Raw genomic sequence first — 16,293 nt, forward strand, 5'->3', positions numbered from 1 at the left:
TGACACTACAATATTTTTAAAATATTTTTTTTCTTCTCAATAAATTTGTGGGGGGAAAAAATTCGTTTTCACTTTGACCCAACAGTGTATTAAGAGCAGAAAGATGGGGGACAACTTTTTTAGCTTAGCACAAGGCCATAATGTATGAAAAATGTTAAAAGTCTGCAGATTTATCAAATGCATTGCATCTTGATCTGAGCCATAAATACCCAAAAGTAGTAAACTGAAGACATGATCCTGTTCATTGGTTTACAGGTGCAAAGCCCTCTACCATCCAATCAATATCATGTATGGGATATACCATCATGGTAGGGGATTAACAACATTAGCTTAGTCTACTCAAATTGTAGAGCGACAACAAAACATATCAAATCAAATTTATACAATGTAACACAACACAAACCTTGGTTCAGACCTTGGTACGGACTGTGTGAGTGGCCACATTTTGATTACTAGTGAAATTATAATAAACCTATATTTCTTAAAAATTTGAATGTTTTAAATAATCTCTAAGATCATTGTATTTACCTGCTGTCTCGACTGTAGTTCACTCTTCTCGATAACTTCTTATCCCTCTCCTCATCTCGGCTGGGCTGTTATAGTCACACACACCCCAAAATAAATAAATAGAAAAACCTTAACTTAATTTTCATATACAAGCAAAAGATTCTGAAATACATTGTTCCTCATCTTACAGAAAAACAGTGAGACATTTAGAAGAGTGAAGACTGAAATTATCATCTACTTTTTATATATATTTATATTGCAATGTCTTTCTGACCTCTTCTTTCTTTTGCTCTTCCTTTTCAGCCCTTGGATGGCTGTCTGGTCGACTTGTGGAGCTGGGCTGCTCAGGCTGAGGTAGGTAACTCTTTGTGTTAACAGCTTCAAATAGTTTATCCACAAATGTCTGGGTTTCTAAATAATCACAGCAAAACAACCAAGTCACCTGTCTTCACAAAATTATTATATATATATATATATATATATAAATAAACAGTGTCACATTTTTTCTATGCCAAGTCTGTATTTAATAAAGTTTGACCCTTTATTTTTTGAATATACAAAACTAATTCTGGCTTCAGCTCCCCAATATTGGAGAAATCAGTATACCCCCTTTCACAAATGCATAGTTATCCAGAAATTTTCCAGAGGAGAAGCTGTATATGTGAATGCAATATCTGTTATATTTGTACCAGATATTACCCAGACTTTATCCTGCTATACTCCTAATATAAAGCCTAGGTCAAGTAAGGTCAATATAGAGTGAGCATGTGTGTAAAAACAGCCAGTAATGTTGAATAATTAATTGTGCCATGCCTCAAAGGCTTTGCTAATTAGGTGCTGCTCCATGCCCAAATGAGGTGGAGACACGTACAAAGTATATTTTGCAAGCCAGTCATCAGAACAAAGCAACCCACTGGGCTTAAAACACTGATTGTGGGTGTATTAACATGGTGGTATTTTTACCAACTAAAAACACAGGAAGAGATGGTAAAATTAATGAATGAATTCTTTTCCAATATTTTTTTACACAAATATGGACAGTGTTTTGATACTGATGAGGATACAATACTCACCTTTCTGAAGGAATACATCCAACTGGTCTATACACAGTGCTTTCAGCTCTTTTTCAGACTTGTCTTTCTTCACCAAGGCAACCACATATTTAGCAAGGGCAGAAGGGTCAGCATCACATCTATGTAGAAAATGTGTACATAAAAATCAACGGCATACTCATGTTAGCTGCGTAAATGTAACATGTATTTCTGCACCAGGCAGTTACAATTAGTTCAATAATTAGACAGGTGAAAACATGTCACAACCTCTCTTTGCATTTCATGGTTATTGTTTCAGCAAAACACAGTAACAATTAGCCACAACTTTAGGTTGCTGCAGTGAAGTACAATGCTTTAAGGCATTAAAAAGTTTTGTGCAAACCCTTGCGGCTACCATCATAAGATGGTACTGGAAAGGTAGCTTCTAGTGTCGGTGCCGGGAAAGAACTTAAGACTCTAATGACTGGAATACAGTCTGAGACCCTCATGACTGGAACAGAGCCCGAAGCTCTTCTGACTTACAGGCAGAACACTGTTCTGTTTACAAATGTAATATAGACAAAGAGGTCAGGGTTCCATGTTAATATTTATTTCATTTTAAAATCTAAATGAGAACTATTGTGCTGAAAGAAGCAATACAACTTTACACATCATAGTTTTATTTGACTTGTTTGTTTATGCACAATGAGCAAGCACTCAATACAGTGTCTGACAAGTGGCAGAAGTTTTTTTATTTAAAATAATATATTTTTATTAGACATTCAAGTAAATAAAAATGTACAGATAAATACAAATAATTCTATAAGTAAATTAAGATCAATATATGTAGAAACATAACTGTGTGTGTGTAAGGGTGTGATGCTTAATGTGCAGGAATTTTGTGAATGGGTACTTCTTTTGAAAGTAATGTACATTTTAAAAGCCATGGATTTATGTATTAATACAGCGATTAAGATATATGATTGTGTTGCAAAGTAACATTCACTAAACAATCTTGAATTAATCCATCATGAGTTGTGAGCAACTATTACTGGGTCTGTTAAATTTACTGTTTAAGTAAAGCATTGTAGTGAAAACACTCAGTTTGTTAAGTCAAAATATGGGGTAAAATCTAAATAACTTCCTTCTAGCCTTCACAGAATTGTTTTTCTACAGTCCTAAAGCACAATCTGTGAAGAGTCATAAAGAAGGAGGCCTCTGAAATTTTATACATAACAAGGATTTAGTTTTGGATGGTCACTGTGATCAGCACTTCTAGGTTTAAGAGCGTCAACAAGGCATGCTGTGTATAGAGCAGGAGTCTCAAACTCAATATACCCGGGGGCCGCTGGAGGTAGAGTCTGGGTGAGGCTGGGCCGCATCAGGTTTTCCACAAGAAAAGCTCTTACAAAAACATTCCAATGTTATCAAATGTCTTTATTTTTATTTTTTAACACAAAATAAGATGAAAAAATAAATAAATTAACAATTCATAAGAAAAAAAATAAAATCAATCAGTAATAAATAAATTAAATGAAAATAATAATAATAATAATGATATTAATAATAATACAGCAGATATAGAACACTGAAGAAACCACATAGTTGCTGACTAGAGAAATGTAATTATTATTATTCAGATTCAAATGTATTTGTATTAACAGTTCTTTAACCTTTAACTTTCTGAACATGAATGGAACACTGAACATAAACAAACAGTTATGAACATGGCTTCTCCTGCCTACTTCTTACTGCTAGAGATCTGGCAGTGCTTCCTCTTGCGCTTAAGGGAGGAGGCAGTTGAGACCCTCAGTAGGGCTTGAAGATGCTCGTCAGTAAGTCTGGACCTGTACTTGGACTTATTGAAGTTCAAGGTAGAGAAGAGCTTTTCGCACAAGTATGTGCTCCCAAAAAGACACATGGTCCGCTTGAACTTTCGGGAAAGCTCAGGGAAGCTGGGAGGCAATTCTCTCAAAAATTGCCTGAGCTCGTCTGCTTTTCCCCTCACCTCCCTGAACTTGGCTCTGAGTTCAGAGTTGCACTGCAGGTCAATGAGCTCCATTTGAAGCACAGGGGGGGGCATCTTGCACATCAAAGGAGAAGGGGTCCGCAAAAATTTGAAATGCGGCTCTGTGTGTCTTGAAGTCTGCAAATCTATGATCAAATTCCTCCTGTAGCATCAAAATGGCATGCACATACTTCTCACCACTGAATGGTGTGCCTGCATCCATGAGTGCCTTGCATGCTGGGAAATGGCAAAGGTTTGTTTGAGAAAGCTGGGCTTTCCATAAGTTTCACAGAGAATGCTCTCACGTTGTCATAGGCAGCACTGACAAGTTGCCCAACAAACCTCTTCCATGGCAAACCGGCATTCTCAATGGCATCACACAGCTGGTGAAATATCTCCTGAGCGGTGGTCTGGCCATGCATTGGAATTACTGTGAGCAACTCCTCTGTGACTTCAAAATTGTCATCAACACCACGGACATAGATTGCGAGCTGGGCAGTGTCAGTGATGTCTGTGGACTCATCAAGAGCGACTGAGTATACACTGAAACGTTTTGCTTTCTCACACAGTTGATCATAAACGTCACTTGACAGGTCAGAAATGCGCTCTGCCACAGTGTTGGCAGAAAGGCTGATGTTACTAAACTGACCTTTCTTTTCTGGACAGACAATACTTGCAGCCTGTAATGTGCACTTTTTTGACAAATTCACCTACTATTAATGGCTTTCCTGTTTTAGCAATCATCTCACTAACCACGTAGCTAGCTTCGACTGCTGCATCATTCTCTTTAGTTGCTTTCTTAAAGAAATCTTGTTGCCTCAGTAGACATGTTTTAAGATTAGCAACCCGGTTGGCTCTCTCATCTCCCTGGTATTTTGCATACTCCTCAGCATGTCTAGTTGTGTAATGACGTTTCAAACTGTACTCTTTGTGCACTGCAACTTTCTCTGTGCAAATAAGACACATCAGGATGCCCCTGTGCTCAACAAAGAAATATTGCACTTCCCACTCTTCCTGAAATTGTCTGTGCTCATCACAAATCTTTCTCTTCACTGCAGGCTTTGAAAAAGACATGTATAATATATATAATTCCACTTGGTGTCGCTGTCGCGTTGAAGTTTCAGTTTCAGTTTCAGTGTTTAACCGATGAGTCTTTTCCGCTTCTTTTTCTGTCCCGTTGAGCAGCAACTCCCGGGTTCAGACTGGACGCCTAAGCGCGTGAAGCAGGAGCGCCGCGTGCATATAATGACAAATAGAAAATGCACACAAATATGCTTATATTCGCAATAAACCCAGCCGATGTCCCGCCCCCGAGAGCAATATACCCAGGGTGAGATTTGTGAAAAAAACAGAAACATTTTATTCAGAAAAATTACCACACAATAGTGTGAAAACATGAAAACGGTGAATTCTTGTGTAGATAAACCTCACACTCCTACTCCTACCTATTTTGAACGTGAACTTAAATTTTTTTTTTTTTTATTTTAAATTTGTGAAAAACACCACAGTTTATGTTAGAACGTGAACTTAAAAAATAAAAAATATAGTTTTTAAATAAAATACAATTTTAATTCATGATATAGAGCCTATTTTGAGGAACTCGGAACACCGAGACGGTGCTTCTCTATTCCGGTGGATCGGAGGGAGAGAGAAGCCCTGGGTTGGGAAGGAGCCGCCGCCCGTCTGTCTCTGTCTCTCTCTGTCTCTCTCTCTCTCTGTCTCTCTCTGTCTCTCTCTGTCTCTCTCTCACTTCACTTCACTTCACTTCACTTCACTTCACTTCACTTCACTTCACTTTGTTTACATCAATAGAGGGAAAATTGAATTCGGGCCGAAAGTTTTATTTGAGAGAGAGCGCGCTTTGGTAGAGAGACATAGAGTAACAACAAAGAGAGAGTGCAGGCCTCGATAAAGCTGTTATTAATCAGAGAAATAAAAAGTTTCCTGGTTGTTTCACAGCAGTTACATTCAGCAGGTACAGACACGCCCACAGCAACACACCTCAGCGGTTTCCCTGTTCCTGTCTGAATACGCGCACACAGCGCTGTCCATGGTGCTGAGACGCTGACCCGGCTATACAAGCGCTGATGCACAGATCATAGGAGGATAAAAATAATTCAGCAGAGGGTGGGACGTGTAAACCAGAGGGTGGGAAAGTCCCCACCATCCCCACCAGCAAATCGCACCCTGAATATATCCTGAAAAGTACACTGAAAAGTGCCAATCATATCAAACTCGTGGGCCGCGCTAACATTAAACTTGCATATTAAGGCGGGGCCACAAACTATCGTTCTGAGGGCCGCAGTTGGCCCTCATGCTAAACATGAATAGCATAAAGCAGGGGCAAGATTCCTTCACAGGGCGACACACTCTCACACGTTCACACCTATGGACACTTTTTGAGAAGCCAATCTACATAGCGATATTTTTTTGTTTTAACCCCCGCTGGAGGGAACTGGATCACCCAGAAGTAACCCACAGGGGCACAGATTATGCAAGCAAGAATTAAAAAACAATGACAAGGGATATTAGAATTATGTTAAGGGCCAGCAACAAGGCTTTTCACTCAGGTGACAAACTGTAAAAACTGGAATTGTGCATACAGGTCAGACCTGGAAAGGGGCATTAGAGATGCGAAAGTAGCCTATAAGCAGAAAAGTGAGAGCCTCATTCAAACACAGATGTCATGTTATCAACCAAAATATTAAAGCCTGTCTAAAAACAACAGCAGAGCAGCTGAATCATTTTATTTGGCTACCATAGGGAGGAGATACCAGAGACAGCCTTAACCAACACTCTTGTTCTAGATACCAATAGCAAAGTTTTCATAATACCACCTGCTGATGTTAGACGCACACTCTGGAATATCAACTTATGAAAAACAGCTGGCCCAAATGGTGTTCCAGGAGGGGTTCTGAGGTATTTACAAATATTTTCAACCAATCGCAATGCACTGTCCCAACCTGTCTAAAGATATCCAACCAGTCCTAAAGCATGCTCAATGATTACAGATCAGTGGCATTAAAGCCTGTCATCATTAAGTGCCTGGTTGTCATGTGCATCAAGGCTTCCCTCTAACAATTCTAGACCCTCATCCATATGCATACAAATCCATCATGCAATCCAATCAGCCTAGAAAAGCAGCATATGCTTGGAGCAATTTGGAAGCAACCGATGGCCCTCAGTTACCCACAATTCTTTGCACATGTACAGCACAGTGGGAAAAAAATAAACACCACATGGCAAAAACAGAGCTCCAGAAGTTTCAGGAGCACAGCTTTTAAAGTGTAAAACAACTGATTAATATTTGACTCTAGGGCTGTCACGATCATGAAATTTTAACTGATGGTTAGTTTTTACACCCCCAGTATATTAATAGGCCTTTAGGCTTAATGATAATGTAATAATGTACACACACTATTATGGTAAAGAACATCAATTTACTGAAAAGTTTATTCATAAATATATGTAAAGATAACTGCCCCTTGTCTTGTTTTTAATTACAATTTTATGTTTGAAAACGATATTAGCATATTCTCAAAATAAGCAAAACAAATCAAATGTACTATAGCTTAAACATCTGTTATTTTTTGGCATATTCTGGGCAAGGAATACTAAGTCTTTGTTCACACAGCAGGTAAAGAGGCACAGTCATACATGACATGTATGTATCGTTAATGTGGCTGCGTGAACAGTACAAATCGCATTGAATCTGACTTTTTCACATTGGATTTGGGCCACTTTCGTTTGATCCATGTCCATCTGTAGAAATTCGACTCTATCTGAAAGTCCAGGTCAGAATTCATGTGACTTTTACATCACTCCGGCTGCTGAGAACAATCTCCGGACTATGATCCAAACAATTTTTTTTTATTTGAGGTGTTTAGGAGGTGGAAATGAGCAGGTCTGTTTTGTAAAAAATACTGGGAACTGAAAATCCTGTGAAACCCCTGAAGCCAGGTTCCTATCTCTTATTTATGAGAAAATAAAACACGTGGAAATTTGTAAGGTGTTTCTTTTCTAATAAAACAAACAAGACCTTTTTTAGTAGTTCTATATCAGTTTGATATTGTTCATGTTGGTATGAAGCTGCATAAACTTGGCTCCTGGAAATATTAAACTCAGTGTGTCTGTGCTCGTTGTCTTCTATTTTGAGACTCGTTTTTGTGAGAGACCGAGGAAATATGCGCTTAGAGTGAAAGAAAAATCAGTTCACGTTTTAATATTCAATAGAGTCTTTAATTAATACTCTGTTTTTAACATAGAACTCGTTTGGAATAAAGAAATGGGAGGTTGTGTGACATAGTGCTGCAGTAAAACACCAGTCCGGTCCCATTCCTTCATTTAAAAAACAAAAGTGCTTTGAATGAAACAGATGGACATTTCCTTCTAGTCAGCGGCTGAAACATCGTTCTTTGTGCATGCGGCTCAGTTTAAAAAAAAAATCTGATTTGGTCACGAAACCAGATTTTGTATACTTTTACTAAGATACTCGCCTGAGAGCCTCCGGAATGGCCAGGGGTCGGCAACCCGCATCCGGCTCTTTGATCCCTCTGATGCGGCTCAGCTTTTGAAAATAATTATTGAGTATTTAATTAAAATGTATTTTATTTTAGTTTGTTCATTTTCAAAATGTAATTCTATGAAGATTATGGCGATCTTGTAACATCTAAAATATTTTAATATTTAAAATATTTTGTCGCTCTTAATACACGTCACAACTTCCAACGTGCGACACCCACCAGTGTGTGGTTTCTTGAACTTTTTGACAGCTGACTGCACGGCGTCAGTAAAAGGACGACGGCACGCAGAGAGAGGACAGCATTTTTGAGGACTCAAATAGACATTGAGTATTTTACTTAACCGTCAAACCAATGTCTTTTTTTCGGCGTTAAAAATGTTTTGTGGCATGCAGAAATATTATTTCATTTTCTGCAGTCGTTCATTAATTTAATAAATGTAACAGTATAGTTTGTTTATACACAACAAATATACAAAAAAAAACCCTGTTATATACAGTGTCATTTCATGTAAAATTTCAAAAGGATTTTGTAGCTCCCAGTGTTTTCTTTACTGTGTGAAACGGGTCCAAGTGGCTCTTTGAGTGGTAAAGGTTGCCAACCCCTGGGAATGGCCAATGCCATTGTCTTCCCAAGTTCAGCGAACTGCCGTGGTGGATCCGCAGATGATTTCTCAGGTTTGTTTTACTGGCACTTTTTACAGCCACCGTTTAATAGCACTATTTGTTTAGAAATACATGTAATTGATATTCTGTTTGTTGGGATTGAAATAAAATATATGATCTCGGTCAGCGCAAATCATTGTGGTTAGCTCAAATAATCACGATCATGCAATTATGTAATCATCGCGACAGGTCCATTTGACCATATTTAATCAAAAAAGCTTGTTGGCATATTACATCATAAAAGCATATTGTATTTAGTAGTATTATTTTTAATCCCAGTTAATTATTAAATGTCTAAAGTTGAAGTTTAATTGTTAATATTTGAAGTGTGAGTTTTTTTTAAATAATATTATCTAGAAGGATAATATTAATATTCAAATACAATCTATTTTAACTTACAGTCATGATAGCACTTCGAGGCAGATGAGACCTTTCCAGTGATGTCACAACGTAGTCTCCCTAAACCATTCAATTTGTGTCACTTAGGTTATTAAGGAGTCATCTTCATAGAACAGTCCTACCAAGAACACGTCCTAACTAGGCCGGAGCCTAAGCTTTGGAACACAGCTTCTGTCAATCAGCAAGGCTATGTGTTCCTTTACTCTCTGTACACACTGGACTGCGTACAGACTATGTATAAGCCCACAACACCAATACCATATCAAATACATAGATGTTACAACAGCAGTGGCGCTGATTACTGATGAACACATGTCAACCTGCAGGGACGAGGTAAAGAGTCTGACAAACTGGTACACAGAGAATAACATTGCTAAACACCAAAAAAAGTAATGAAATGATTGTTGACTTCAAAAAGAAGGTAGGCCACTGTATATAAAGAGTGACAGAGCGGAGATGGTCTCTAGTTTTAGGCTCCTGAGTACCCACATCTCTGAAGAACTCTAATGGACAATATGCACAAAGTCACTGGTTTAAAACACACAACAGTTTTTTCAATTCCTGACAACCCTTAGCAAGATTAATCTGTCTCAACAATTTCTGGTGTCTTTCTACCACTGCTCCATTGAGAGAGTGTGCTGATTAACGCAGTGTTTCCGTTATGTGTATATTGTGGCGGCATTCCGCCACTGCTTAATTGTTGCCGCTGCTCCATCAGAATTTAAAGAATTACATGAAACTGCAATTATAAAAGCAGAGGGCTTTGGAATGAGGAATACAGGAAGTGAAAAAATGACACCTTCTGCGCTGCTTCTACACACCTGACAAGCGAGAGAGAGAGAGAGAGAGAAATGCAGAGAAAAAACAGATTTAGCTAAAGATGGGTTTTACGGTTGAAAACATTTAGAACATTACTTTCGGCTTGGCACATATTGCCTAATGAACTGAGCCTGTTTAGATTCTACATATAACCTTTAAAATAGTGCTGTCAAGGCTAATAATTCATTTTTAACACGGATTAGTCATATGACCAAATTCGACGCCAATATTTACTTAGTAATTATGAAATAATCAAATATACACTGATATAATAAAGACAATGATAGCATTTCTCCTGCGGTGTTGCTATCAGTGTGTGAAGAGTGGAAGAAGAGGGTTGCATTGTCAATCCAACACAATGGGCAGCACTTTGAACACATTTTATAAGTGGTCAAAAACTTGTAAATTACTCATGAAAGAATAAAGTTATGTTAAAAGCACAAGCACACCATTGTTTTTCTTGTGAAATTCCCAATAAGTTTGATGTGTCATATGACCCTCTTCCAATTGAAAAAAAAAAAGTTGGATCCAAAATGGCCAACTTCAAAATGACCACCATGGTCACCACCCATATTGAAAAGTTTCCCCCCTCCCATATAGTAATGTGCCACAAACAGGAAGTTAATATCACCAACCATTCCTATTTTATTAAGGTGTATCCATATATATATGTTAAAGAAAAACTGCTGCTGTTTTTAATTCTTTGGAAAGTACTATGAGGTGATATATCAGAACTCGCGCCAAAACACTTATGCAACTCAACGAGTTTTTCTTCTAGAAATATAATAAACATACCAGACACATTAAAGGGTCTACTTTCCAAATATATGGAGGTTTAAAAGAAATCTATTTTTAGCTTGTTATAGAAAGTTAAGTAACAATAGGCAAGTCTCTCTCTGAGTCTCAGGATGCAACCCTTGACGGCCGACCCTTTTTTATTCAAATGGTAATAGCATGCCACTATTATTGGAGGATTATGACCACAACACAACATGAGGATAAGCCCATTTTAGCCATATAAACAGAAGCACATGGCTGTGTTTTCATAATGAACTCAGAGCTCCAAGAGGGCACAGTCATGCTTTTCAGCTGCCTGAGGGAGAACGGCTATATTTTGTGATAAGTGCTCCAAAGTAGTATGTGCCGTTACTAAATAACTGAAATACCACTATTTACAAACAAACAATTCAGCTGGCCTCACTGATGGGATGGAGGCTAATGGGCCATTACCTTTGATAGTGGGGAAGGGATTTCTCACCTGTGTTTCACACCTCTCTCATAAATAGTCAATGTGTCACTCACAGCTATTCAGAAATACAGTGTCACATCATATTTGTTGCAATAAACACCACTATGTGGCGAACACCAATGTCCGCAAAGTTCAGAGCTCAAAAAAAAAAAAAAAAATAAAACACACTTCATAAAAGTTCACAATGTGTTTTTTCACTATATATCAGCACATTGGAAAACATTTTTTGGGAACTCCAAGTTTTTGGCCAATTAAAAAAAAAAAAAAACATGAATGACATACATACTTCTCTCACATTATTGTTGTTGGGTCTGTGCTGAATATTAGCATGAGCAGCTTTTTTGGGAACAAAATATTTTTTTATGTGAAATTTGTTAAAATATCAAGGCATGTTAGATTAGCTCAGATATGGTGAAAGACTCCATGGGGTTAAGCCTAGTTCATTTTGAATTGTGATTTTTCACTGAAAGTAGGATATCATCCAAGACAAGGCTTAATCCCTGTGTGGATTACCACTCATATGTTTATATTTTTTCAATATATATTGATGTGGGTTTGCTTACTCAGAACACATATGGCATTAAATGGTCACACCTTTGACATTTGGGTTGGCCGGTATCCACATTTTTCATACCGTAATACAGTCTCAAAATAGTATCCCGGTATACATTATTACCTTGAGGGGGTGCTCTGTCAGGCTGCACTGAGCCTTATATCTTTGAGCAAAAAGGCGAGTGAATTCAGCTAAACACAGCCCGATAGTACACACCAACACACGTATTGATGATAAAAACCCGTTTCTGAGAGAGCAAATTTCAGGAACTAGGAACAGAAAAGTTAGAAAATAAGCAAAATAAGAGTGTACACTGTTCAGAAGCACAGCTGGTGCTAACGGGCACTTGTGCTTTAACACATCACAGATTTTTCAGTGAATTGAGGCTCAAAACACACATATTTAGAGGATAAAGCTATATACCTGTGAGCAAAGTCAAGTGAAGAATTTTCTGAAAATATTTTCTGTTTACAGCTTAATTCCTTTCTCTTTTAAACTCAGTGCTAAACTTACAACTGCGGTGGGCTACTGGGCTTGTTTTTCTCCACCCGTTTTCAGACCGTGACATCAGCAGTCATTGAGCTCCCTCAACGCCCCACATGTGGCTCTCTTAAAGGGACATGATCTTTTTAGCTGACTTTTAAAGAAACAGAACATAAATTTGACACACTACACACACGTCATAAATACCGCCCTCATTTTAAGACATCGTACACATTTTAAAATACCATGGTATACGGTATTATCCTTATACCGCACAGACCCTATTTGACATATATCTTTATTTAATGTCCATTCATTAATATATTTAAATAAGAGATTAACCTTGCATATTCCCAAATGATATTCATTATACAGTGGGTGAAACAACTATTGAACACATCACCAATTTTCTAAGTAAATTTATTTCTAAAGGTGCTATTGACATGAAATTATCACAAGATGTTGGTAATAGCCCACCCAATCTACACATGCAAAGAAATCAAACCATAAATGTCGCTTATATGAAGCGTGTCAGTGCTGTTTGCTGAAAAACAGCCCCACACCATGATGTTCCCACCTCCAAACATCACTGTTGTTACGGTGTTTTAGGGTGATATGCAGTGCTTTTTGACTTCCAAATATTGTGTGTATTATGGGATCCAAAGCGGTCAATTTTGGTCTAAGCTGACAAAACACTATATTCTCCCAATATTTCAAAGGCTTGTCTAAATGTTGCTGAGCACACTTTAAACACACAACAACATGCTTTTCTTTCAGTATTGGGAGTCTTGCATGGTGAGCAATGCATACAAAGTAGAGCTGTCCTGAATAACTTTTTTAGGGCTTCTGAGCTTTGATCACATAATTGGTTGAATATTCGGTGTATGTGTTGTGGGGGTGTTCATCATTCAGAAAATCTGCATCTGACAACTGCTTTAAAATCCTGAGTCTGTGCTGCAGTTCCCGCTCACTAACTCACACATACACTGGGTGGCTAAGGGCAGAGAGTACAAGATTTAACCAGAGCTTTGTGGAGGTGATCTGGTCTAATTTGAGGTATAAAGCTGACAAAATTAAGTGTAGCATCGCCACTCTTCATTGTAAGGTAGGGTGTTAGGCTGTTTTGGGCTTCATTCTGGACTTTTATGTTGACAAAGCTGAATACGGGTGGACTGCTGGGGGAACAGAGCGTTGTTTTTTGTTTTGATTTTGTTTCTGCTGTAGAGCCTGAATATAGATGGAGTTGAGCGTTGCCTTTATCAATAGACAATTATATTATTTAAAAAAAAAAAAAAAACCCTGAATCTCAAATCTGAGATTTGTTTTTTACCACATCTCATCTAAAACAGTCAGATTCTATGTAAAAGATACATACACGTCTCACATAAAGAAACATGTTGGATCTGGGCAATTTTTTTCCTGGAGTGTAAACTTAGCCTTAGAGATACATTACAAAGTACGTAATCTAAATATTTGCTTATTCATTTTAAACTACAAATACATACTATATTGTTCTAGACAGCTGAATATCTTTAAAAAAACTTTTAGGTAATTTAAGGTGGGCTTAAATCAGTGGTGGGCAAACTACGGTGAATGGGCCATTTACAAAATTGTCCTAAAGCCTCATTAATTTCACCTTTTTCCTGCAATATCCTGCATTCAAATGGAGTCAGATAGATGGTGCACGCCAGACACAACTAACCTCTGCTAGAACCGAGTCTATTAGGTCTACAGATATTACTTTGTCACATTTGCCATTAATTTGAGTGCTAATACCCCTCTGGAGTAGGAATGCATAAATATTTAAGTATGTGTATTTTTATACTTGCAGATACCGATATTTACTTAGAATTAAGCAATCAGGAGCATTTTTATTTAATTAAAAACTTTATTGTTCATTTCTGGAACTATCCATTTTTTATTTAGCATTTTCTCACCATTTATTTGAACTTTCCTTTAGGAGGAATAAAGTCTCTATCTATATATAAATTAGTAACATGAGACGCAACAAGCTCTTCATATGCATTTGCACAGTGTTGTGAATCTCTGGTAAGACAGTTTCTGCTATAGGATAATGGCTGGAAGACGCGCACTTAAGTGTTTATTTATTGGCAGTGTTTATTTAAAAATAGCAGCCTGATCTGTGGTGTTGTATCCAATTCAAATTTTGTGAGCGGAGAAAATAATTTTGTTTGAGGAAAAACCATGTCAGGTAACCATCAGTACTCTCACAAAGGGGAAAACATTTCCCGGGAGAAAAATATACTTTGAGTGAAGAAAAATCCATCTTGTTCAAGGACAGTCACAACAGTGCAGTATACTCACTGCTCTCAGGTTCTCCCTGCAGTCCATTTTGCTTGGGTTGCCACCACAGACTGTGAAATAATTCACAGATATTTTGAGTTTTCAGCTCATTGGCGCTGCAACCTTGGCACAAGGTATCGGATGTTGGTATCGGAGACTCATTTGCGATTACTAGTACAAGTAACAGAACACTGTATCGGTATTCATTAATCTCTATTATGGAGTCACCGATCACACCATTGTGATCTAACCACTTGGCTGGTTTAAGGCGTCACACATAAACCGTTAACTTTTGTTTAAAGCGCTGCTTTTAATGCACCATTTGTTTTGTTTAGACTGCAACACACCAAGCAGAAACTAAAAAAGAATTCTAAAATACATTACAGAATCACATGCAAAAGCATACATGTTCATAATTAAATAAGTTTGGAATTTCATTTATATTCAAATATTAATAATTTATTCACTATGTTGAAATGTAAATAAAGGTTTGAACGTACTGACTCAGGGAGAGTGCAAACTGTCAACAAACTTCGATACATGGGCAGAAAAAGGTGAACAAGAACACGGTTCCCACTAAAACGAAATAAGGTACATAGGCAATCTTTACTTCTTCACATGTAATTTATGTATATTAATTCCCATTCCCCACAACCCCCACCTTTCGGCCCACATGTCATTTTTTTTAATCCCATGTGGCCCTTGAGCTGAAAAGTTTGCCCATCCCTGGCTTAAATAGTAGACTTAAAGAGCAGCCAACCCAAGTTACTTTTGAATGAGAATAACATAATATTTCTCTATGTGGGCAAAATAGTAATTAATATAATACTTAGTCCACATTATAATTTAGGCTTCCTTCATGATTTTGTAAATATATATTTTATTTAGGAAGGAACTTCTTTTCATCATTTTCGCTATGAAACCATGAAAGCCTAGTCCACTCCAGTTATGTTCACTGTAGGTTTCAATGAAGATTTACTTTATATATGAGAATACAGAGACTGCTATGTCTTTGTTTTCACAGAGATATGGGTCAGTGAGAATTCCCAATGCTGCCATTCAGCTGGTCAGGCAAACTGTTTTCTGAGCCAACAGAAACTCAGTGCTGTTTGGCAAGGTTTGTGATGGCGCTTTGGGTTTTTACAACAAAACTGTATGGTGCATGAACTCTGTGCTTGTTTCTTGTTACTGCTTATTGCTGGTGGAGTTTGTGCCTGTGAGTTGCAGATTGTTCTCTACCATGAGAATTCACCACAGTGCTTGCTAACTGTCTTGAGTTTACATTCCAATCTGAGGCAACTCTAAAGAGGTTCACTGTGAACTACAGGGCTGTTCTAAAACCTATTGCGCTGCCTAGGTAGACACTGACTCAGTAGACAACTGTTTAAGTAGGCATTCTAATAGCCACCTGTCCCTCATGGGGCAATTTATTGAGACAATCTAATTAGAGAACGATAGCCACGGCTAGTCACGGCTTCTTGCGTAATTAATTCTAGTCTTCCTGTTATTAATTATTAATTAAATTATTTTTGTTCTGCGAGAAGTGTGAAATAGATGAAAGTTGTGCTTTCGTTGCAGCATAAAGAGCATTTTATGTCATAGCATGCCTGCTCCCAACACGCAGGCCATCCCTATTCTTACATACCGAGACACCTTGGCATCAACTCATCCACAAAGGCAATCTCATGATGCAACACAAGCACACTCCCATCTATTTCGCTCTTCTTCCAGAGCAAAAGCAATAAAAATTGTGAT

The 16,293-nt window shown here is 37.7% G+C and overlaps 1 protein-coding gene across 2 annotated transcripts in view; it reads right to left on the minus strand.

Moving 5' to 3' along the window:
- Positions 1-16,293, minus strand: part of rbm26 (RNA binding motif protein 26) — a 63,857-nt gene that overhangs the window by 45,683 nt on the left and 1,881 nt on the right. For both annotated transcript variants that reach the window (XM_066663792.1, XM_066663794.1), the window contains exons 2-4: positions 1,581-1,699; positions 782-918; positions 529-593 (exon numbers count right to left, since the gene is read on the minus strand). In XM_066663792.1, the coding sequence (XP_066519889.1) occupies positions 529-593; positions 782-918; positions 1,581-1,699 (321 nt within the window). The remainder of the gene's footprint in view (positions 1-528; positions 594-781; positions 919-1,580; positions 1,700-16,293) is intronic.

This window comes from Hoplias malabaricus, chromosome 3 (assembly GCF_029633855.1).
Source record: "Hoplias malabaricus isolate fHopMal1 chromosome 3, fHopMal1.hap1, whole genome shotgun sequence".
NCBI lineage: Eukaryota > Metazoa > Chordata > Actinopteri > Characiformes > Erythrinidae > Hoplias > Hoplias malabaricus.